This window comes from Myotis myotis, unplaced genomic scaffold (genome assembly GCF_014108235.1).
Source record: "Myotis myotis isolate mMyoMyo1 unplaced genomic scaffold, mMyoMyo1.p scaffold_m19_p_2, whole genome shotgun sequence".
NCBI classification, from domain to species: domain Eukaryota; kingdom Metazoa; phylum Chordata; class Mammalia; order Chiroptera; family Vespertilionidae; genus Myotis; species Myotis myotis.
The window spans coordinates 32186535-32210635 of NW_023416324.1; the positions used below are offsets into that span (position 1 = coordinate 32186535).

Consider the following 24101-nt stretch of genomic DNA (forward strand, 5'->3'; position numbering starts at 1 on the left):
CTCTTCCAGAGGCACAGGGATCCCAGGGTAAGGGCTGACCAGTGTCTCTGCCTGGGTGGGTTTAGGCACAAAACAATTAATGACAGGGGAAGGGTACTAAATCATTTTTAAGCATATACTTCTTGTCAAATACAATGCTAGTCACTTGGTTCATTTACCTAATATATTTTTCATAGTAACAATCCTAGGTAAGATCATTCCCATTTCATGAATGATAAAATTAAGGTTCCATACCTCCAGATACCACCAAAGTACAGAATTCAAACACAGGTGTATCTGGCTCTTTCCATAATTCTACACAGCCTACATACATTAAATAACTATTAAATTTAAAAGCCATACCAAAAATCTAAGTAACTTGGTCCATGGCTTAAACTAATTTTGAATTTTTTTACATTTATTCACAGCTCATCTTCCATTTTCCCCCCAATCGGTTTCTCAGATCTTTCAGAATACTTCCTCTATATTGACTTAGAATTTTAGTTTTACTCCATTGAATGCCATGCATTGTACGAGGTGCTCCACATGCATTAACTCTAAATGATCACAACGCTATGAAAATATCATTTTTCAAGTGAAAAAAATAAGTTCAGAAAGGTTAAGTAACACAGAGATGACAAATTTAAGGAAATAAATCTGAGGTCTGTTCAACTCTAGAACCAGATGGAATATCTTTCAAATTGCAAATTCATTTTCTCAGATCAGTTCCAAAAAGCAATTATGATAGTAACTAATGTATGTCAAAGAGTGTCCACATTTACTTTCCTACTCAATTCTAATATTTCTCTGAGGAATGGAGGGCAATGTTTATTAACATCCTATTTCACAGGTAGTCAAAAATGAGGTTCGGAAAAGTGAAGAGATGCTTTTTCTACTGCACAATGTTGAGAGAAATAGAACTTTCTGAAAACATATATATATATATTATTCTTTACTATTTTGTTTGCATATATCACTAATTTTATTTAAAACCAAATACGCAAACAAAAGCTCAAGTGAAGAATGAGTTTCATTGATAAAAGGGAGCCTCTAACAGAATATGATTATTCTCAATTCTATTATGTATGTTCAAAGACATTAAAGGTTTTCTCTCATCTTATTTCTGAACTATATAATAAACTCAGAAAGCTAAATTTCTTTAAACTTTTACTGCAACAGAAAGGTAGTGATGTTGAGGCAGTTTTTGACTTCAAGTCTATTTTTTCTGAGATTACTATAACCACCTATGCTCTCTTCTGTTTAGTATTTGCATGGAATACCATTTTGCCATTTATTCACTTTGAGCATGTGTCCTTATATATAAAGTTAGTCTTGTAGATAACAGATAGTTGGGTCTTGCTTTATTATCCCTTCAACCATTCTATGTCTTTTGAATGAGGAGTTTAATCCATTTACATTTAAGGTAATTATTGATAGAAGAGGGCTTACTTTAGCCATTTTGTTTTTCTGTTTTGTAGTTCTTTTTCTTTTTAAATATATTTTGATTTTTTACAGAGAGGGAGGGAGAGGGATAGAGAGTTAGAAACATCGATGAGAAACATTGATCAGCTGCTTCCTGCACACCTCCTACTGGGGATGTGCCCACAACCAAGGTACATGCCCTTGACTGGAATCGAACCTGGGACCTTTCAGTCCGCAGGCCGACACTCTATCCACTGAGCCAAACCGGTCAGGGCTGTTTTGAAGTTCTTCTATTGCTCTTTTTCCTTTGTGTTTGGTTGATTTTTCTGTAGTGATATTCATTGATTCATTTTCTTTTGTATTATCTTCTATATGTTTTCTTCTGTAGCTTCCATGTGGCTTGTTAAAATGTACATACTACTCAAAGTGATCTATAGATCACTATCCCCATCACACGTCATTGCTATGCCTATCAAAATCCCAATGACAATTTTTATAGAAATAGAAAAAAATCATAAAGTTCATGTATAACTACAAAAGATCCAGAATAGCCAAAGTGATCTTAAGAAAGAACACAGTTGGAGGTATTACACTTCCTGATTTCAAACTAAATTACAAAGCCAGAGTAATAAAACAAAAAGATTGACATATAGCAATGAAACAGAATAGAGAACCCAGGAAAAAAGCAGCGCATATACAATCAAATGATCTTTGACAAGGATGCCAAGAAAGGATAGTCTCTTCAAAAGGCGGCATAAGGAAAACTGGATAGCCACATGAAAAAAAAAGAAAAAGGAAAAGAAATTGGACCCCTACTGTACTTACATCATACACAAAAATCAACTCAAAGAAATTGAAGATTAATTTAAGACCTAAAACTATAAAACTCCTGAAAGAAAACTTGCAGAAAGGTTTCTTGACATTAGTTTAGGCCAGTGGCCGGCAAACTGCGGTTCATGAGCCACATGCGGCTCTTTGGCCCCTTGAGTGTGGCTCTTCCACAAAATACCACGTGTGGGCGCACACATACAGTGCGATTGAAACTTCGTGACCCATGCGCAGAAGTCGGTATTTTGTGGAAGAGCCACACTCAAGGGGCCAAAGAGCCGCATGTGGCTCGCGAGCCGCAGTTTGCCGATCACTGGTCTAGGCAATGATTTATTGGGTATGACACTAAAAGCACAAGCAACAAAAGCAAAAATAGAAAAGGGGAATTGTATTAAATTAAAAAGCTTGTGAACAACAAAGGAAACAATCAACAGAATTCAAAGTCAACTATGGCATGGTAGAAAATATTTGCAAACCATATATCTGATAAGGGTTTAAAATCCCTTTTATCCTATATAATAAAAGGCTAATATGCAAAATAACCAAACAACGGAACCACCAGTCGCTATGATGTGCACTGACCACCAGGGGGCAGACACTCAACCCAGGAGCTGCCTCCTGGTGGTCAGTGCACTCCCACAGGGGGAGTGCCGCTCAGCCAGGCTCCTGGTTGGTGAGCGCAGTGGCAGTGGCAAGAGCCTCTCCTGCCTCCACGGCAGTGCTAAGGGTGTCCAATTGACAGCTTAGACCAGCTCCCCACCAGCCTAAGTCATCAGTTGGATATCCCCCAAGGGCTCTTGGACTGCAAGAGGGGGCAGGCTGTGCTGAAGGACCACCCCCCCCCCCGGCCCCGAGTGCACAAATTTCATGCACCAGGCCTCTAGTTTGTTAATAACACAGTTTCAGTTACATAAGATGAGTAAGTCCTATAGAATACTTTACAGCATGGTGCTCATAATTCACAAACAAAAATGGGACACAAGGAAACTCTGGGAGGCACTGAATTACCTTGATTGTGGTGACAGTATCACAGGAGTTTGCAAGTGTCCAAATTCATCAAAATGTACATATTAAATTTGTACAATTCTTTGTATACCAATTATACTCCCAATAAAGCTGTTAAAAAATGTAGTGCTGCCCCAGCCAGGTGGCTCAGTTGAGTGGAGCATCATTCCATACACCAAAAGGTTTGGGGTGTGGTTCCTGGTCAGGGCACACCTAGGTTTCAGGCTTTATTCCCTGTCGATCCCCTGTGGGGGTGAGTTTGGAAGGCAACCTATTGATGCTTCTCTCTCACATCGATGTCTCTCTCTCTCCCTCGCCCTCTCTCTCATCAGTGAAGGCTTATTCTCGGGTGAGAATTAAAAATATATATTTGAAAATATTTCATTCTACAGGAATGTGCAGTTACTCAATCAGAGTAACTAGAGCTCCACAGAAAGAGCACCGCGAGTCCTTCACCTGCCACTGTCCCACACATCCACTCTGGTTGCCATGACATCACGAGTCAGATACATTTTCAGTGATATTCCTTCCACACACTTCCACCAATGTCCAACCTAGTTCACGAAATGATCTCTTTATCCATTTTTAGTGTTAGAATGTTGGCAATCTGCCCCAGGTTTTACCGCATTAATGGGAGTTCAGTTTGTATTGTAATCTGATGTTCTCTCTGAAGAGGTACTAGCTCCATCATTTAAAAACCTATGAACTATAACAAGCTGAGGTTTTTAACCACTTCTCTGGTTGAGAGGCAGAGTTGGGGTGAGATTCAAATCCAAGTTTACCAATGACTGGCCAACCACAGCAGTTTGATCCTTAGTTACAGAGTCTATAACACTGAGATTACTTCAGAGTGGTTGTGAAGATCAAATAAAACAATGTATGTAAATAACAAAGCACAAATGGTGATCTTTAATAAATATTACTTTCTCTTGTTTTAAAAACTAAAGATGACACTAAGGTGGGGATGGGAAGTGAAAAAAATGTCCCCTCTAAATACCCGCATACATTCATATACTATACAAATTAGAGCAGGATATATTTTCTTAGACCAGGCTAATTTATGTCATTTTTCACAGCTTGAATGCAACCTACTGAGATTAAGATTAAGTTATTAGTAAAAGTGAAAAAAACTGCATTTCATTGAGATAGTTTTGCTTACATATTCACATAAATACCTCATCATACTAATTCTTAATTAATTGAGAGCAACAGTTTCTAGATTAAGTAGGTTGTTTACATCTGACTGCTGGAAGGATTCAGTTCCTCAGTCAACGATGTATGGCTTTGTGAGTGACAGAAGATAAGAGACTGGGAAAAAAATGTTTAAGGCTCATTTGGGAACCAAGACATTTTCATTTCATAGAAAGGATTTAGACTCCATTGGAACATAAGGTGCTAGGAACAATTGCAGGCAGTTGCTTTCTTGGTCCATTGCCTAACCCTGTACTTATCACCCTCTGAGCAGCAGTGTAGGAGTTGGCCCTGGTCACCTGGACGCCTTATACCTTAGTGGGTTAGCCAAGTAACAGACAAACAAAAAGACAGGTTGTCATATCGACTTCTTATTTTTTTAAGAGTACTCTTTTAAAAAATAGATTTCACACAGAAACACTAACTCTCTTATCTGAGGAACTTGAGGACCAAGGCACAAGTAAGACTTTGTCTTATCTTTTGCGTTTTTATCTCTTTGGCTACAAGTATAAACTAGCTGCTAGCAACAGTCTTGTCATGGCTTCCTTCCTTCCTTCCTTCCTTCCTTCCTTCCTTCCTTCCTTCCTTCCTTCCTTCCTTCCTCCCTTCCTTCCTTCCTTCCTCCCTCCCTCCGTTCTTCTTCCTTCCTTCCTCCCTCCTCTGTTCTTTCTTTCTTTCTTTCTTTCTTTCTTTCTTTCTTTCTTTCTTTCTTTCTTTCTTTCTTTCTTTCTTCTTTCTTTTTCTTTCTTTCTTCTTTCTTTTTCTTTCTTTCTTCTTTCTTTCTCACCTGAGATGTTTTTATTACAGAGAGAGAGAGAGAGAAAAGAACAAAGAGAGACAGACAGACAGACATAGGTTAACATCAATGTGAGACAGAAACATCAGTGGGTTGCCTCCCATATGCACCCTGACTGGGGATTGAACCTGTAACCTAGGTATGAGCCCTGACCAAGAATTGAACCTGCAACCTTTTGGTGTATGGGATGATGCTGCAACCAACTGAGCCACCTGGCCAGGGTGGGACATCTTATTTTTCATATCCAGATAGAGTTAGGCCTTGTATTGTTTTTAGTGGCCCTTCCTGTATTTTTTCATGCAGTTATTCAACAAACACTGTATATCTACTGTGTGACACAAATGCAGAGGCAAACCTAGAACAATAGAAAAGGACACATAAGAGAGTCATTGATAATTCAGTTTCTGTTTATCAGTTGCTATAATAGAGATACATCCAGATTGTGGTGCTAGGGCTACAAAGATAATACAAAAATGAAAAAAATATATTGTCTACAAAAACCTACAAAGAATATGATAGAGTAAAAATGAGGAAATCCAAGATATTATACCACAGCTGTGTATTTGCCTGATCCTCTGGGAATAGTCAAGGTAAGCTCCTAGAGTCCAAGAACCCTGACTTGTCTCACTAACTCATGTTCAGTACTTTTGTGGAGGTGATCCATAGAAATACAGCAAAATGCACTTTCTTGAATATGTCCCTTCCCCAAAACTTGCACACAAATATTTAACACTCCTCTGCTTCCTTATCTTCCACATTAACCAATTATACCATTATAGAAATGTTGGAACATTTAAAGATCATTCTAAATAATTCCTTCAGCAACTTATAATTAAGGAAACTGAGCTCCAAGAAGGATAAGTGACTTAACAAGGTTATATAAAAAGTAGTGGAACCAGGGAGGACTCAGTTTAATGATTTGTTTGGGTTTTTTTTAGTTGAATCGTCATTTTCCTTTATAAAATTCCTTTTTTTTTTTTTTTTTTTACTTAAGGGCAAAAACACATTGAAAGAAGTAAAGCCCATTTATCTTACATATTAAGTCCAATAACTACTATAAGATTGTGAAAAATATAAAAAAGGCTAGGATAATAAGCACCTTTCTGCTTTTATCAATGAGAAAAGATAACTATTACTAAAGCTTTTACCCTTTAAAGATAATAAACATAAGAATTCACAGTAATAGGATAGCAATAAAGACCACTGAACAGAAGTAATCAGATACTTAGCACAGATGCCACGTATCTAAAGATTTGCACCCGACTCGGAGAGATGTCAGGTTTAATCAGAGGATGTGGCTTTCAGAACATCACTTCCCGAAGATCCCCCGAGACCCACCTTTTGTGGCCTTTGTCAAAGCCAATGGCAGGTATAGGTACAGTAAGTAATTTCTGTGTTACTTATTCACTTGAGAGATATTCTATGATAGCAAGACATTTTCTTTGAAGTTCATATTTGTTCTTTTTAACAAGCAGCAACTTTTAAATGGGGAAATTTTTCATTTATTTCCACACACAAAAAAAGAAGAAAAAAACACCTAAATTTCATTGAGGATATAATTTTGTAAAAGCATTATTCAATTTTGACTGTCAAAAGGTTATTGTACAAAACGTCATTATTTAACCTTATACCAGCGGTACCTAGTCCAGCATTTCCCCCGCTGGTGTCCACATGCACCTGAGGGTGACATTGAGAGGGAGTGAGAGGTTGAGGAAGACAGAATACCAGGGGAAAGATGACCATGACAACAGATACTATTACATGCTTAATTTTGTTGAGAAAATTCTGGGTTACTGCAATATGTAGTTAGTGAGCACCAATAAGTGCCAGACTCTCTACTTGATGCTAGAGCAAAACAGGTTTATGCCAGCATTTCTAATACCCTCTGATACACTAGTGTTTCTTATGACTATGATGACCACATGTCCGAGTTTCAGCAGGACAGTCCCAGCCTGCAACTGCTGATTCAGCATTAACAGCCTTCCCTTTCACTCCTGTCATCCTACCTGTGATTCTGCATGTTGGGGGGAGGGTAAATATAGTGCACAGGTTTTCCTAAACTAATATGACCAATGCAATACTGTCATTTACATTTCTACAACCATTTCCTAAAACAGTGGTCCACAGGACCTGGTTCAGAAAATGCTGATCTATTCCATTCTCATCACTTGATAGCTGATGGAAACTAACGACCAGGGAATTAAAGAGACTCAGCTAGAAAATGGCAGAGAGGATGAGAGCCGAGGACTCCTGGCTCCTATCTCTGATGCATTTTCTGACATAATCACAGACTGTTGTACTAAAACATTTTTAACATGAAGTTCAAGTCATACTAAAACATTCTTAACATGAAATTAAAAAGTCCTATTATTAGATTGCAAGTATTATATTTTCTCCTAATACAAAAATAACTCACCCACTTTTACAAGTTAATTTCAATTTAAATGAAGTTCAAGTCAATCTTTTTCTTTTAAAATCATAGTTGTAGAATTAACAAGAGACAGAGTCAATGAGAAAACATTATCTTGGAGTCAACTTCAAGCTTGGAAGCCATATCTATCTTTCTCTGCTTTCCCTCTATTCACTCTTGTGAATGTGAGGTAACTGATTTCTTCCTATCCTCAGAGTGTCGCTGGCCTCACAAGTGTGTGTCTAGGGGTTGGGGAAGGAGCTAATTTTATCAACCAACAGACTTTGCAGTGCCTACCACAAAGAGTTCTGCTATAATACTTTACTCCCATTTTGGTTCCAAGTGCCCTTTAAAGTAAGGATACGACTTTCTTGGGCCATTTGATACCTATGAAAACTTTAAATAAATTAGTTTACAATATAATCCATGAGTCTCTACACGTTTACTAACAGAGGCTATTTTCTGATTCTGTTTGTACCAAAAGACATGGCTCTAGAAAATCAGACAAAGAATTATATCTTTAAAAATAAGTTATTCAGATTTTGGGTCACACATGGGCTCTGCTATCCTAGATAACTGTTGTGCATTTTAGGCAACTTAGAAAGTTCTTTTAGAGGAGAGAGAGTGAATGATTATAAAAACTTTAAAAAGAAAGTGGTTTCTTATGAGTTAAAAAATATAAATAGACTTTTCTAAGGGGAAAAGGTAGAAAATGCTGGTTAAAACTCTTGGGAAATTCATTTCTACACAGGATATTATTTTGCTCGTTAGTAAGAAAAGGGAGTTAATATTAATTAAATCTTGCTCAGACAAGATAACCAGTTAAGTACATGAAGAGAAAATTACAAGTTGATTAAGGCAAAACATGCTTTAGAGCAAATCCAGTCTTGGATTTTCAATGGTGACATGAGATAACATGTGACAATATCCTCTCGCAGTCACACTGGACTTTGTGATTGTGTGGCAGAGCTTTGACTTTTGGAACATAGCACTCTATTCTGTGATTTAAAAAAAAAAAGGCTTGCCTATGACAATGTGCCGTTTGAAGAAATGGACATATTCAAGTCTACCTACTGCACTCAATGAGAGCCACCTGTTTAAAAAAGAAAGGAATACAGATATTGATCACATCAAAAGCTTTCATTGAAGTTGACATGGACACTCATATAGTTCATCGTGGATGATTTCAGAAGCTTTCCTGTGTATGAGAAACAGAACTACAGGCCTTTTTGTATAAGTTCCTGTATATCTTGTCCATGCTGTCCTCAAAGACGGGCCGGTGGGACTTTCCTTTGTAAGAGGCTGCCCTGTTGGACCAGTATTCACCGTCATCCATTTGGAGAGTGCCACGTGGCCGCTGAAGTGAGCTGTAAGAAAGAATACACGGGATTACCATGGTGAGACTAGACCAGAGGCACAACTGTCTAAATCAAACATCGATGAAGTACTTCACAGGTATGTATACTCTGTTTGGACTATGAGAAATAAAAGACAATAAGGCCTGTGCCTTTAAAGAGTGACATTATTTGCATGAAAACAATTACAGAACACTAAAATGAAAATTGTGTGTGAGAGACAGGGTTTGAAAGGAATTTGGAGAAGAGAGGTAAGTAAGGTGGTGAAGCAGAGTGCAGAGGGTGCTCAAGGGCCAGTTACGAGAGTCAGATAGACCTAGCACTGACTCTCATTTAATCCATTAGAGGCTGGGGACCTTGGACCACTTCTTTAATCGTCCAGGGTCTCAGCTTCCTTGACTGTATTTTTGCGGTTATTGTTTTAAAAATTAAAGAGAGTGTATGTAAGGTGCATAGTATAGTTCTTAACTGGCACACAGAAGTTATTAATTACGAGGCATGGAACTACTAAGTATTTTATATGTATTTACATATATTAACATATTAACTTACACCCTCTGAAGTTAGTAACTAGAAACTGAAGTCAAGTGAAGTCAGGTGACTTCCTACGACCACCCAGCTAGCAGGTGGTGGAATGGAAGGGGTGGCATGTCTGTGGCTCTGAGCCCTTTCTACTGTGCCAGGCTGTTGCTGTCCTCAGTGGGGAGCAGAAAATTAGACTGAACATGGAACCACCTTTGGAAACAGGAAAAAAGGCAGAAGAGGGTGTATTTGAAGTGATAGAGACCTACTGTCATTTTGACAGTTTTGAAGGGGAAAAAAGAACAGATAGGAAGCTATGAAATAGTTGTAGTGGCAATAGGGAAGAAAAAGCAAGTTTTTCTGAAGGCTCGATAGTACTTTTTAAAAACATACCTAAGTTATAATTTTAATATCACAAAAAATTAAGTTCTGGGCTCACTACATTATCTGCTAGAAATAAAATGCTGGCTTTTTCAAAGACTAAGTTTATTTTTTTTAAAATAAATCCTTGACCTACTTCAATAAATTAAGTACTTATTATAGGTAAGACCTCTTAGGCATTCTAGAGATTATTAAGTTTGTACCAAAAAAACTATATGTCCCAACTATTAAATTCTATAAATATTTTCTTCATATATGTATCTAGAATCACATCTCACGCAAACAATTTATTTCCTAACCTGTCAGTTCCATGATTTTACCTCCACTGTCAACTGTGAAATAGGAACACTTGGAGTTGTCTAGAGATATATTTTCTATTTTGCCTGAAGTCAGTCTTACCACCTGAACACTGTATAAATGACCATGAAAAAGTGCATGAAGTGGCTGTATTACCATTTCAGAGCTTGGTAGTGTCAGTGATGATGTAGTGAAAATATTTATACACTCACTTTGGAAAACAGTTTGGCATGATCTAGAAAGCTTAAATATGCAACGTCAACTTAGTAATTCAACTGCTAGATACACCAGCCAAATTCTTATATAAGTGGGCAATGTACAAAATGTTCATAATAGCACTCTTTATCTTTATTCTTAGTTATTCAGGACATTTTAAGTCTATGTATTATTTAGAATTTTTCTTCCATTTGTTAATACTAAAGGTAGCTTTTGGCTGTTTGTTACATCTTATTAATCAGATAGTGATCAATGGAGAAGAAATGAAAACTATACTCAACCCTGTGTTACTTAAAAATATATTTGTAAAATTTAAATTATTCAGATTGATATTCTGTTATACATAATTTCATACTTATAGCATTTATATTGAGCATATTCCTACTGTTAGTAAACTCAAAAATATGGGCAAACAGAAAACAGTTTAAATTAATAGCGAATTCCTTAAAAAACAACATAGCTAAAATTTTAATTAACAGGTATAAAAGGACAAGTCATATTCTAAACATGAAGTTCAAATTACGTTTATCAGTCTCTCTTTTTATGGCCAACTCCCATCTATATGAAACATCACCTTATGTCTGGTCTTTAATTAGGACGATGCTCAAACAGGATGGTGCTGCCAGAAGCTCTGAAGAGAACTGAGACAGACATAGGAGGCGCTAAAAGGAGGAAAGAGTGTCCCAGGGCCCTGTGAATTGGCAAGGCTACCACAGTTGTCTAAAACTTTGTAAGAGACGCAATATGAAATTGAGAAGGAAGTCTACATGGGTAGTAGATTCTTTCCCCATACTAGCCCCCAAATCCCAAAGTATTGGAAGTAAAAGATTTCTTCCTAATTAATTTTATATTCAAAGGTTATGGAAGACATAAGACAGCTAGCATGGATATATAATAAAGCTTAAAATAAGCCTTGGATATATAGATTTGCAGAAAAGCCAAATAAACTAAAAACCTTAAGTTGGATGAGAGCATCACCATTCATTGACTGTATTTGTTTTCATTGAAAAGTTTCTTTAATGCAAAATTAAAATATTTTAATAGGATTTTTCACAGTTAAATATTTTAAATATATAAAAATAATTAATTAATAATTGCTAATTTGAATCTAAATTTTCCACAAATCTAGCAGATTAAGAATCAGGCTATTTTTGTACCAATTATGAGAAAGACCTCTCTACAGAGAATTAACCAAGTTCATACCTGTACTCGGGATCACTGTCATAGGCATAGTCTTTGTAGAAAAGACCTCTTTTCATTTCCAGTTCGTCTTCCTTCTCTGGGTCTCTTTCATCCTAAAAAGTATGAAGATTTTCATTAATTCATTTCATAATTAAAATGGCACATGTCTCTTTGGGAAATGCTCTCCTTCTCCCCCATTATAAGAAACTGAATTAAATATTTGGACATCTTAGGAAAGAAACAAAGGGGTAAGTCAGAATTTATTATTCTGTTCAGTAAGACTAAATAGTTTTATTATATTTTTGCTAGTACTGTTTATCAAAGACTGGATACCCAGTAGATGTTTCTTGAATCAACAAATGAAAGGGAATGGATACTGTGTATTAAGATATGCAATAAGATGTGTAATAATATCTTACACATTGTTAGGTGGAATCAAGATACATGGCTACTCCTCCTTGTATAAGTAGCTTTTTCAGACACATTCAAGAGCACAAAAAATAGGATCCTAAAGAGATAGCTTTGTAAACTATGTCCTTTTAGTAATTATTATCTTAATGTATGACATTTATGTAATTTAATATCAAATATCTTTCTCACCAACTGGCCAATACCCTTATTACCTACTTAAACTAGAATAAAAATAGAGAAAACTGATAACAAAAGGAACTAGTAAGCACAAATAGACCGCTATAAAGATTATAATAAAGAATTCACTTTATATAAGAAATCAGCTGAAAATAGATTATGAAGAAAATAATTTTTAAATTTTGCTGATAGCATGAAATTGTGAAGAAAGCATTCTGTTAAAAATGTAAGTCAATAAAATAACAGAAAATGTGAATATATATTTAGAGTTATTAAAGCTTCTAGGTAAATTAAAACCTTTTATCCTTACGAAGTAACTCTATTTAATTCTATTAATGTCCCCCCCCCCCCCCCGCTATTTTTGGTTTACTATTCATATAGCTACAATGGCTTTCTTTTACTTAGTGCTTGTATGGTATATATTTGTCCTTTTATTTTCAACCTTTCCTTATTATTAGTTTTTAGATCTTTTTCCTTAGATAGCATGTAGCTACTAGATGTTACTTATTTTTGCCCAGTCTGATAAATCAACAAAGTGAAGCATTCACTCTATCATCACAGAAAGTGTAATTGGCTATCAGGAATACAAAAGACACTACAAAAAAGTGAAAGAAATTAATAAAAGGTAATGTTTTCCGTTTCAAGAAATATGTTGTAAGAACTAAATAAAACAGAATGTAAATATTAAATTTAAAAATTCTAATGAATGATAATCCTCTTTAATTTTGTCAATACAGTTGAAAAATTAATTTTGAAAACATTGTAATAAAAATATTGACTAAATTTCAAATGTTTAGATATGAAAAAAACATACAAAAAGTACCTTTTAAAAAATCTGAGCCTAAATTAATTATTAAACAAAACCCGTATTTTGAGCTGGATAGTTACTATTCTAGACTCTGAGGACAGAAAGATGACTAAGACAGAGTTCCTGCACACACATGGAATAAGGCTTGCTTATTCCATTAAACTGTATGGATAGAAAGGACCAAAGGGTAGAATTATTAGGAGACATAATAAAGGACAAAATAAAGAAAATAAGGAAAAACTTTCTAATTAATGAAGCATTCTAAGAACAGAGTTACTGTCTTAAGAGTGAGTAAGATCACTGCAGAGCACTGATACCCATTTAGATCAACGATTTCATGGAGGCGAATTATGCCCTGAGAAACAAAAAGGACTAGATGACCTTCATAGTTATTCCCATCAAAATTTAAGACTCTATTTTGTGACATTTTATATATATATATATATATATATATATATATATATATATATATATATATATTTCACACACACATCTATTATAAGAGTCCTTGTATAGTCTTTTTTTTAAAGGTCAGGTTATATATAAAGAGGCAAAAACATCACATCTTACTATAACTTATTGACTATGGATCAAGCAAACATTTGAAGAGATGTGTCATTCTTGTCAGTGTCAGAAAATACATTCCCAGGACATAAAGAGGTGATTCACCCCTTATTCCTCATTCACATTCCCATTTGCTCACATGAAAATACAGAAAAAGATGGACAGCACCAATATTTATTGAATACCTACAAGGTATCTAGGACTGAGATATTTTTTATATGAATATCATTTAAGCCTTCAATAACCACATCAAATATATTGAAACTTAGAAAAACTTTTAAAAAATTGCCCAAAGATACAAACTAAAAGGCAGAGCTGGAATTTAAATGCAGACCTAACTTGATCTACATTATACTGCCTCCTAGAATGCAAATAAACTGGATTATGAAATTAAAACCTCCATCCCAGGCCATTAGATCATTCTCCTATATGAAAATTAGGCACAAATTCATTCAAGCTGGTATCTAGTAAGTTTTTTTTTAATGTAGGTATGTTGAAAGATTATAGTCCAAAATTTCCAGTTTCACTTATCCTCGGGTAACAGCAGTACAAAAATGGAAAGTTCCAGAAAAAAACAATTCCTGAGTTTTAAATTGCATACCATTCTGAGTAGCATGTTGAAATCTCGAGCCACCCACTCCATTCCATTCAGAACGTCAATCACCCCTTTGTCCAGTGCATCTAAACTGTCTATGCTACTAGTCCGCTAGTAGCCTAGTGGCCGTCTAGGTTATCAGATGGCAGGGTAGTATCACAGAGCTTGTGTTCAAGTAATCCTATGATGCTGACAATCTGGATACACCATAGAGAAGCCGTGAAGTGCTTCTTTTAAGTGAAAAGGTGAAATTCTCGACTTACTGTCAGAGGGAATTCTTTAAGCAAAAGGGAAATGATTCTAGAATCTAGATGGGAACATGAAATTACTGGCAAGAATGAATAATAATAGAAAGGGTAAATATGAGCTTAAATGAATAAAATTTGTCTGTTTCATATATGCAGAATTTAAAAGGCATGATAATAGAAACACAAAAAAGAAGTGGATTAAAAAGAGTTAATGTTTTTAGGTCCTACTATGATTGTCAGTATGAATGTTGAAATCTTTAGGGAAACCAATGACAGAATAGTAAAAAAATAAATAACAAATTAGTAAAAAAGAAAATGAATGGCAAAAAACACATTAATCCAAATGAAAGCCCCATCAGTTGACATAAAAATTCTGGATTTTCATTCTTGAAAAAGATTTCATGTGCTTTTATAAGATATGTACTTTAAGTCTAATGATAAAAAGCAAAGGATGGAAAAATACAGACCTTGCATATATTAGCCAAAAATTAATGTAGCTATAACTATACTAACATCAGATAAAACACACTATGAAACAAAGAATAATTCTAGAGATAAAGAGGGATATTGCACAATAAAAGGTTCTTAACACAATCTAAAATCTATATCCAACCAATGACATAGTTTCAAAATATATAAAATATCACATAATCCAGTTATGTCTCCGGGACTGAGTTTAGTGCCCTACATGACACCCATGATAATTGTTTTTAAAACTAATAAATGAAAAAGGAATCAAACACAAAAAGAATGTATAGTAGTAATTATTTCCATACTGTCATTCATGTATACATTTTTGCCTTATCTCAAAAATATTCTCATATTGATGTTCCCTAATATTAAACATGGTAGATCTGCTCTGCTCTTTTCCTCTTTTAAACATTTAATTAGCATAAAACTTAGATGGGTGGCTTCTTCAAAATAAATATTTTCTTACCCTCTCCTTCATTCTACCATTTAGAATCAAATCTATTGATAGGACACAGAATTGTTTTGTACTGGCCCAAAAAACAAGAGTTCCCGTATTTTGAAGGATGTGAAAAAAGTATCATAAAGTCACTATTTACTGACTCTTTATGAGATAATAACCCCTAGTTTTTGTTTATAGTGCAGATGATCTGTGTCAAACATTTTGCATGACTCAGGTCAGGCAGAAAGTTAGATATGGAGGTGGTATCTTTCCTTCCCAATGATTAAATGTTGCAAACTTTAGCATTCTGTTGTGGTTTATATGCTCAGTTATAAAAAGGCTTCAAGGGAAAATTTTAGAAACTAACATAAAAATGTCTTTGATGAGCCTGATGTGATTTCAAGACATTTTTTACCCGGTCATGGATCTCATCGCAGTTTGAAGATGAACACCAATCAGAATGGAATCTGTAGGCATAAAAAACAAAGGTGACTTGTATCCAGAGGGTGAGAAAAATAAATCTTTCCAAATGCCAGACAGTAGAAGTCAGTTTTTTCTTATCCCTATGTGATAATATATAAGATTAAGTAACATTTTTCTTCTTTCAACCAAGGATGAGAGGCAGATATAAGCTCGGGTTAATTCTCAGCGACAGTATTAAGCACTCACAATATGTTCAATAGACTTCATAATAAACTTTGACATGCTTTTGTAGTAACATACCCATATATCTGACCATTCTAAGAATTTCCATACATAATTCTTTAGAGCTTTGTCTCTACATAAAGAATATAAATTTTCATATTAGAACAATAATTCAATGTAGAGTGCATTTAAAATTGGTTATTTTCTAGTAATTGAATCATTCTCAAACTATGTGGAAGAAATTCCTTTCTGCATACAGAATAAAACATTTTATGAAATGAAACAAAATATTCACAATAGGTTGAAATACTGTTTATAATCCAATCATGTTCTTACTCTTCAGAACACAGGGGAACAATACAAAATATCGAATAATCATGTTATACATCTGAAACCAATATAATGTTGTGTGTCAGTTATACCTCAATAAACAAATAAATAAAAAATTCAGGGGAACATAAAAATTGAATGATCCCATCCCAGTACAGATGGTATCACTTGTCTAGTTTCTGCTATGATGTAAGTGTATTTTTGAAAAGTAAATATTGAAAAATAAGGAAGAAAAAGTCTGAATGTTGGAATTAAAAATGTCAAAGAAGAAATAAAGCAACCATTCCTCTTTCTTATATCCCTGACCAAACTCAAAACTGACATTAGTATAATGAAGCTGTATAAGTAACAATGAAAATGTCTAGATATGATTATAGTGCATGTGCATAAAATGCCATTGATAATTCCTTTATAAAGGAATGAGTACTAAAATGTTAATTGGTTGCTTGAAACTGCCCTTTTATCTCCCAGTTTGTTCTTAAAGTTACAATTTTATATGTTTACTCAGAGTATAGTTTATTAATAAGCAGGATAAATGATTTATAAAACCTGTTGTAAAGAATGTAAACAACAATGTCTAAATTTTAACCTCCTGCATTTTAAAAAGGAAGTATCACTGCATCTCTGCAAATATCCTGGCAGACCTTACTTGCTACATATGTATGCATCTTGAAAATCTGAGATCCATATGTAGCTCCTACAGGACCCCATAGTACCTTCAAAGATACCAGGAGAGGATCCACTCCAGTGATGGTGAACCTATGTCACGCGTGTCAGAGGTGACACGCGAACTCATTTTTTTGGTTGATTTTTCTTTGTTAAATGGCATTTAAATATATAAAATAAATATCAAAAATACAAATCTTTGTTTTACTATGGTTGCAAATATCAAAAAGTTTCTATATGTGACACGGCACCAGAGTTAAGTTAGAGTTTTTCAAAATGCTGACACGCCGAGCTCAAAAGGTTCGCCATCACTGCTAGTCTGTGCTGTGATATAAGAAATGATTGTATAACAATATTTTACTCCACTTACAAAAATCAAAACCTTAAGCATGATTTAAAAGAAAATCAGTTCCTTTTAAATTAGATTTGCTAGTATTTCTCAGTCTGATTTTAGTAATAATTCTACATCCTAATACAAATACTGCCATAATATTAACATTTATACTTTGAGGGAAAACTACTTCTGAACTGTAACACATCAAATTAAAACCATTATGGTGTGAAACTCTATTGGAGGTGTTTTTAAAATGTGCTTAAAGCAAAAGGAACTTTAACTATAAATAAAAAATTAATTTGCTTAGAGTCACTGATAAAGGTTTTAAATGTCTGTTTATTCATATACATGATTAAGGAGTCAGCATTTTACAGCAATTTTAGAGAAAATTTAATTAATTTTATTGAATATTTACCCAGACAAATTCCTATAGCTGTATGTTTTGTCATACTCCCCATTTTTTCCTGGGATATATAACCTACATTTACAGCAGTTTAAATTCCTTATTATTCCATTGGATTGTGTAAACATCCATAAATATACTGCTGAGTGGCCTGGAAAGCCAGATGAGAAATATCTCATATTCAAAGATGTGGTACTGGGTGCACTAAAGAATAAAATGATTTTGTTCCTAGTAATATGCCATAAAGTTTTTATTTTTCTTTATAGACTAAATCAAGATCTTTTTTTAGAAAATACACTAAAAGCACAGGTGTGTCACCTCAGTGAAAGTCCACCCTCCCCCCCAAATTTTATTGTTTTAGATAAATTCAAAACTAACCTCAACCTTCCTCAAGTCAATGTTAAGTAATGTTTACTATTGGAATCACTCATTTCCTTCTAGAACTTATCCACATCTATCCAGCGTCCAGTGACAGCATTTCAGAAGCAGTGATATGTGAACAAGCAAAGAGGCTGCATGCTGACCTGAAAGACACCCCTGGAACAAGTGCTTAAAGTGCCTATTTAAGGCTAGTAGGGGGTGGTTTGATAAATTTAAGAAAAGAGGTGTTTATTTATAGATTAAACAGAGCATTAGGAATGTATTGTATATAAGAAAAGTTAAAAGAGGGAATCATTTGTGAGTCTGGAACAGATTAATTCAATTTACATTATTTCTAATGGGAAAAATGATTTGATTTTTGAGCAAATAGCTTCTCTCGAACAGCCTTCTGGAACTAAGTAAGTTTGAGAACTGAAGTTCTACTATACTAAGGGTTGGGTGTGTTGTTGTTTTTTAATTTGTGACAGTTATTGTTTTCTATGTTACTATTTGTGAGAGAGGCAAGCAATTCCCAACTTGGATTCAACAACAACAATAATAAAAAACAGATGAAGAGAAATTATTTCTTTCACATTCAAATTATAACTAGTGGCTAACTTTGGTTGCAAAGGTGTTTTTTAGAGGAAAAGCTAGAATTTTTAAATGATTAAGATTCTCTTGGGGAGTTGGAGGGAGGTTATTTGAGGAAACTAGGTACCATATGCCAGCAATATATACATCACTATTATCACCAAAAGAAAAATATAACCTATGCTATTTTTGAAAATAAGACGTGCCTATAATATTAAATACCTATAAATCTACTAAAAGCAAACTGTCACATACTCTATTTTTCACTTTTATGAACTATAGTACTTAATTAGGATTAAAGTCACTCAAATTACTAAACTCACTAATAATAAACTCACTTCAAGAGCACTGGGTTGGGGAGGAGTATCTAACACTATTATAATATACAATGTGTTCTAAGCAAAAACAATTCAAGGCTCTGAAAATCAAATTATACTTTTACAAATAATAACTTCACATGTATTATTGCTACCTTCTCTTTTCTAGTGATGATTATTCAAAAAAGTAGTCGAGAAATAGAGACTAAGTGTTACCTTTCCCTGAGAGAAGCTCGGTTTAACACAGGGCTTGGAGGATGCTTCAGCATTGTTGAGGGTGCTGAATGGACAAGTAAGGTCCTTGCTGAATGCCGGGGCTTGCTACATGTCCTTGGGCTCAAATACTCTTCGCACCTTTCCAAAGAGTCATCGTAGTCTATGCCATGGGGTGTCCTGATAACCTGCTTAAAAAAGTATATATGTATACACAGAATATATATAGCAACATTACACACACACACACACACACACACACACACACACACACCCTTTGTAAAAATTAAAATGCCACTGCTATATTTGAAGGTAAATTTCAGAGTGTAGCAATCATTCTTATTGTAAGAACCAACATTAAATGCGTCTGGATTATTCATTCCACATGTCTAAAATTCAAAAAATGTTATCACTCTAAGGGCTTTTGAGGAAGGGTGAGGTACAGGTAGGGATATATATATATATATATATATATATATATATATATATATACACACAAATACACATAAACAAAAGACAAATACACATAATAGTAGCCTAATTTAAGATATGAGGCCAAACACACACACACCCTTTGTAAAAATTAAAATGCCACTGCTATATTTGAAGGTAAATTTCAGAGTGTAGCAATCATTCTTATTGTAAGAACCAACATTAAATGCGTCTGGATTATTCATTCCACATGTCTAAAATTCAAAAAATGTTATCACTCTAAGGGCTTTTGAGGAAGGGTGAGGTACAGGTAGGGATATATATATATATATATATATATATATACACACAAATACACATAAACAAAAGACAAATACACATAAATAGTAGCCTAATTTAAGATATGAGGCCAAACAGAACAGAATTCTAACCCTAATACTCATTCATTGCTTCATTTGTTCTGGGGAGAGACAAATGAATGAACCAGGATAGACAAATTCATAGATTCTTGCCCTTGTAGTAAAATTTACATTTGAATAAAGAGAAATAGATTTAAAAACACACACACATCAAAACAAATAGATAAAAATATACAGTATTTCAAAGGATGACAAATATCATGGGAAGAAAATAAAGCAGGAAAGGAGATAAGAACTCCTGATGGTTGCTGTGGGAGGGGTAGATAGGGAAGGTAAGTTAGTTTCAAGTAGGAGAGAAAATGGGGACTGAATACGGAAGAGAATGTCTTAGTAAAGACCTAAGGAGTAAAGGCCCAAAGACATTAGTGAAGACATTCAAGAAAGAGAGAAAAATAAATGCAAAGATCCTGAGAGTTGGTGGGTAGGGGCATGCCTGATATAGTAGAAGTAGCAAGAAAGACAGCAGGGCTGGACAAAACAGTATGAGATGAGTTCAAAAAGTAGATTTTAAGGATTTAGGCTTCTATTCTGAGCAAGAAAATGCCCTTTGTTTCTTTTTATTTTCTTTTTTAAATTTAATAAGATCTCCTTGGCCACTGTGTTAAGAACAGTCTATAGAGGGGCCAAAGGCAACGACAGGGAATTCAGCTGGAAAACTATCACAACAAAATGAAGGAAAGGATGCTGGCTTGGACCAGAGTGATAGCAATGGAGGTGAAAAGTGATCAGATGCAGAGGGCATTTTGAAGAGAGAGCCAACAGGATTTGCTAATGGAGTGAATGTCAAAGATAGCACCAAAGGTTTTGGCCTAATCAACTGGAAGAGTTGAGTTTGTATGAATTAGTTATAACATTCCAATTGGAAGGGTAGAAGAGTGAGATATTAGGAGACTAGTTTTGGACATGTTTACTTTCACATATCTATTAATCTATTAACCAGCTAACACATTGGAGTGGTGCTCTGCAGAAGAGTCCAGGATAAAGATATAAATAGTATTTAAAGGTATGACACTAGGTGATGTCACCAAGGAAGCGAGAGTAAATAGAAGAAAACATCTGAAGACCGAGCTTTGGGAATACTCCATTACTGAGAGGCTGGGAAGATGAAAAGGAAACAGACAAAAGAGTGACCAGGAAAGAAGGGAGAGAAATAGGAGAATGTTCTTTAATTGTTCTGGAAGCCAATTAAAGAATGTATTTCAAGGAAGGAAGTAACTGGATCAAATATTGCTGATATGTCAAGTTAGAAAAGACTGAGAATGAACCTTCAGATTTTATCAACAGGAAGGTCATCAGTGATATTAACAAGCATAGCTTTGAAGAAGTGATTAAAGTGATAATCTGGAGTTGAGTTCAAAAGTGAATGAGGAGGAAGAATTACATTTATTAACACAGTTAACTTCTAGTCACTGCACTAAGTGTTGGGCCTACAACAACAGTTTATATTCTAGCAGTATTATTTACTAAATATTTGACCTTTAAGGCCAGTTTGACCTTTAAAAAAGCTACCAAATCTTTCACAGATGCATTTCCCTCATATGTAAAATAGGGTTAATAATAGCTGATTTATTGATTTTTCCATAGTTTGTTTAGTAAAGTATCTTGCAGTATGCCATTCATGATATGACAATTATTGTTAGTGCATTTTTGACTATGATAATCTCCAACTTATGCTTTACCTGAAAGCAAGGGTAATTACCATCATTCTGTAATTTATACCATATACCTTATAATCCTTGGGCCGGTAGCTGCCATGATGAGAATGATCTGAAAAAAAAGATGTACAAACATAAATATTTCATATCAAATATAAGAAAAGTTGGTGTCATCTTTGTTTTCTTCTACTATCTATCCCTCTATGTCTATGATTATGAGGCATAAAGGCATTGTATGTTAGAAAGAATGGCCTTATAAATGAGACATCAGAGAGCTGGCTCTTGCCCATGTACATATGTGATCTTTCTCTCTCTCAATTTCTTCCTCCATGCACACATGAAGAGTGGTCATGTGAGCATACAGTGAGCACAAGCCCAAAGAGATCTCGGAATGAAACCTATCTTGCCAGCACTTTGAACTTAAGACTTTCCAGCCTCCAGAATTGTGATAAAATAAATGTCTGTTGCTTAAGCCCCTGTCCATGGTATTTTGTTAGGGCAGCCTAAGCAGACTAATTCAGTACAGAAGACTATTATTTCTACTCTACATTTCAGGAGGCTGACTGCCTGTGTAGCTAAAAGTAATGGAACTGAGGTCTTGGATTAGTCCAGTTGCTACTTCCACAAATAAAAGAATAATAGATTTCTTTATTATAAAACAAAAGCACACAGAATAAAAGTGACTTAGTCTCAAAAATGACATTGGATTGTGGATTCGTTAACCAAATGGATGTAATATATAATCAATTTAATCAAATATCAAGTAGTGACTAACAGTGCAGGTTAAAATAAAAATATGGCAGTCATCAAAACATTTTCTTAGCAACTATCTAAAGTAGAAATTAAAACCCACTTTGTATAAAGTCATTGTTCACACTGATAAGTGAGAGCCTCTGCATCCATCCTCTCTCCATAGTTGACCTTCACCCAAAAGGGGTAGATGTGACTCAGTCCTGAAGGACCAATCCTGGCTTTAAGCGGGAAGGACTTAGAGCTTTAATCTAAAACTCAGAAACTCTAACAATTCATTGTTCCTATCAAAATTATCAATGTCAAATATGAAGTCAGTCTCAGAAACTGATCTGTGTAAAAGAAAACTAAAGAGACATGGCAACCGAGGGCTATATAGGATGTGGCATTTCTATTGCTATAAAGATATTGAGACAAGTAGCAAAATCTGATTTAGGTTCATAGGTTAGTTGTTGTTCTTATATCATTGTTAATTTCCTGCTCTGAGAATTGCATTACAGACCGTAATATCTGTTTTGGTCTCCTCAGGCTGCCATAACAAAACACTATAGATTAGGTGGCTTAAACAACAGACATTTCTTTCTCATAATTCTGGAGGCTACTGGTCTGAGACCCAGGTATCAGCACAGTCAGGTTCTGGTAAGTGTTCTTGTTCTGACCTGAAGATGGCTGCCTTATAGCTGTGTCTTCACATGGCAGTGACGGAGAGCAAGATCTCTGGTGTCTCTTGTTATAAGGCACTAATGCTAAGAAGAGGGCCCCACCCTCATAATCTCATCTAAACCTCATTACCTCCCAAAGGCTCCGTGTCCAAATACCATGACAATGGGGTTAGAGATTCAACATATAAGTTCTGAAGGGACACAATTCATTCCATAGTGATGTCCTTGTCAAAATTTTATACACAGGCAAAATTTTATACACAGGGCAGACGCACACACACACACACACACACACACACACACACACACACAGGAAGGCAGGAGGAAAAAAAAAAAGAGAGGGAGAGAGAAAAGCAAATATTAGTGTGTGTGGATTCTGAAAGGTATATTAGAAGTCTTTGTACTCCTTCAACTTTTCTTTAAGTCTGAAATTCGGCAAATACATAACTGTCAAAAAAAATCAGACACTTAAGTGCTATCCGAAGACATCTTCCAAATAAACATCTATATTGAAATTATTTTTTGTTTTCTTGTCCTTAAAGCTTATTTTTCCATGTCCATAAATTTCTTCTAAGAGGAGAAACAGTTTATAACATCTGTTCCCAATTTCATATAATCTGACATTATAAGTATAAAAAACTTATTACCACATATATCTCCCTGTTAGTGCTAAAAAAATAAAGCAAAATAAATGAGCACAAACTCTGAATGTTCTCAGAGAAGAATGTTTCATTTTCCCACTTAATAAAAAGAGATTATACACTACAGTTTAGAAAGAGAAAGAGAGCTCACTACATGTCATGATTATATTTTGTTCACTCTCTCATTTTTCTTTCTCTATGCCTTTGTCGGTATGTAGTAAACTAATTTAAGGGCTGATGGTGAATGCTTGTTGATCTGACTAGACAATGTCTATAGATATTAACACTTAAATATCCCTAATTATACAATACCATTTAACCTTTATAAAAATCATCTTCATACTGAACGTAAGAAAATACTTATCTAACCATTCGGACTAGGACTA

At 34.8% G+C, this 24101-nt stretch overlaps 1 protein-coding gene across 6 annotated transcripts in view; it reads right to left on the reverse strand.

Moving 5' to 3' along the window:
* Positions 1-5606: 5606 nt before the first annotated feature.
* SPATA6 (spermatogenesis associated 6) overlaps positions 5607-24101 on the reverse strand; it is a 56842-nt gene continuing 38347 nt past the window's right edge. For 3 of the 6 annotated variants that reach the window (XM_036350656.1, XM_036350651.1, XM_036350657.1), the window contains 5 exons: positions 21734-21774; positions 19160-19347; positions 15665-15764; positions 11606-11697; positions 5607-8998 (listed from right to left, as the gene is read on the reverse strand). In XM_036350656.1, coding sequence (XP_036206549.1) covers positions 8818-8998; positions 11606-11697; positions 15665-15764; positions 19160-19347; positions 21734-21774 — 602 coding nt within the window. In that variant the 3' untranslated portion in view covers positions 5607-8817. The remainder of the gene's footprint in view (positions 8999-11605; positions 11698-15664; positions 15765-19159; positions 19348-21733; positions 21775-24101) is intronic. The other 3 variants (XM_036350653.1, XM_036350654.1, XM_036350652.1) reach the window with 3 other exon arrangements.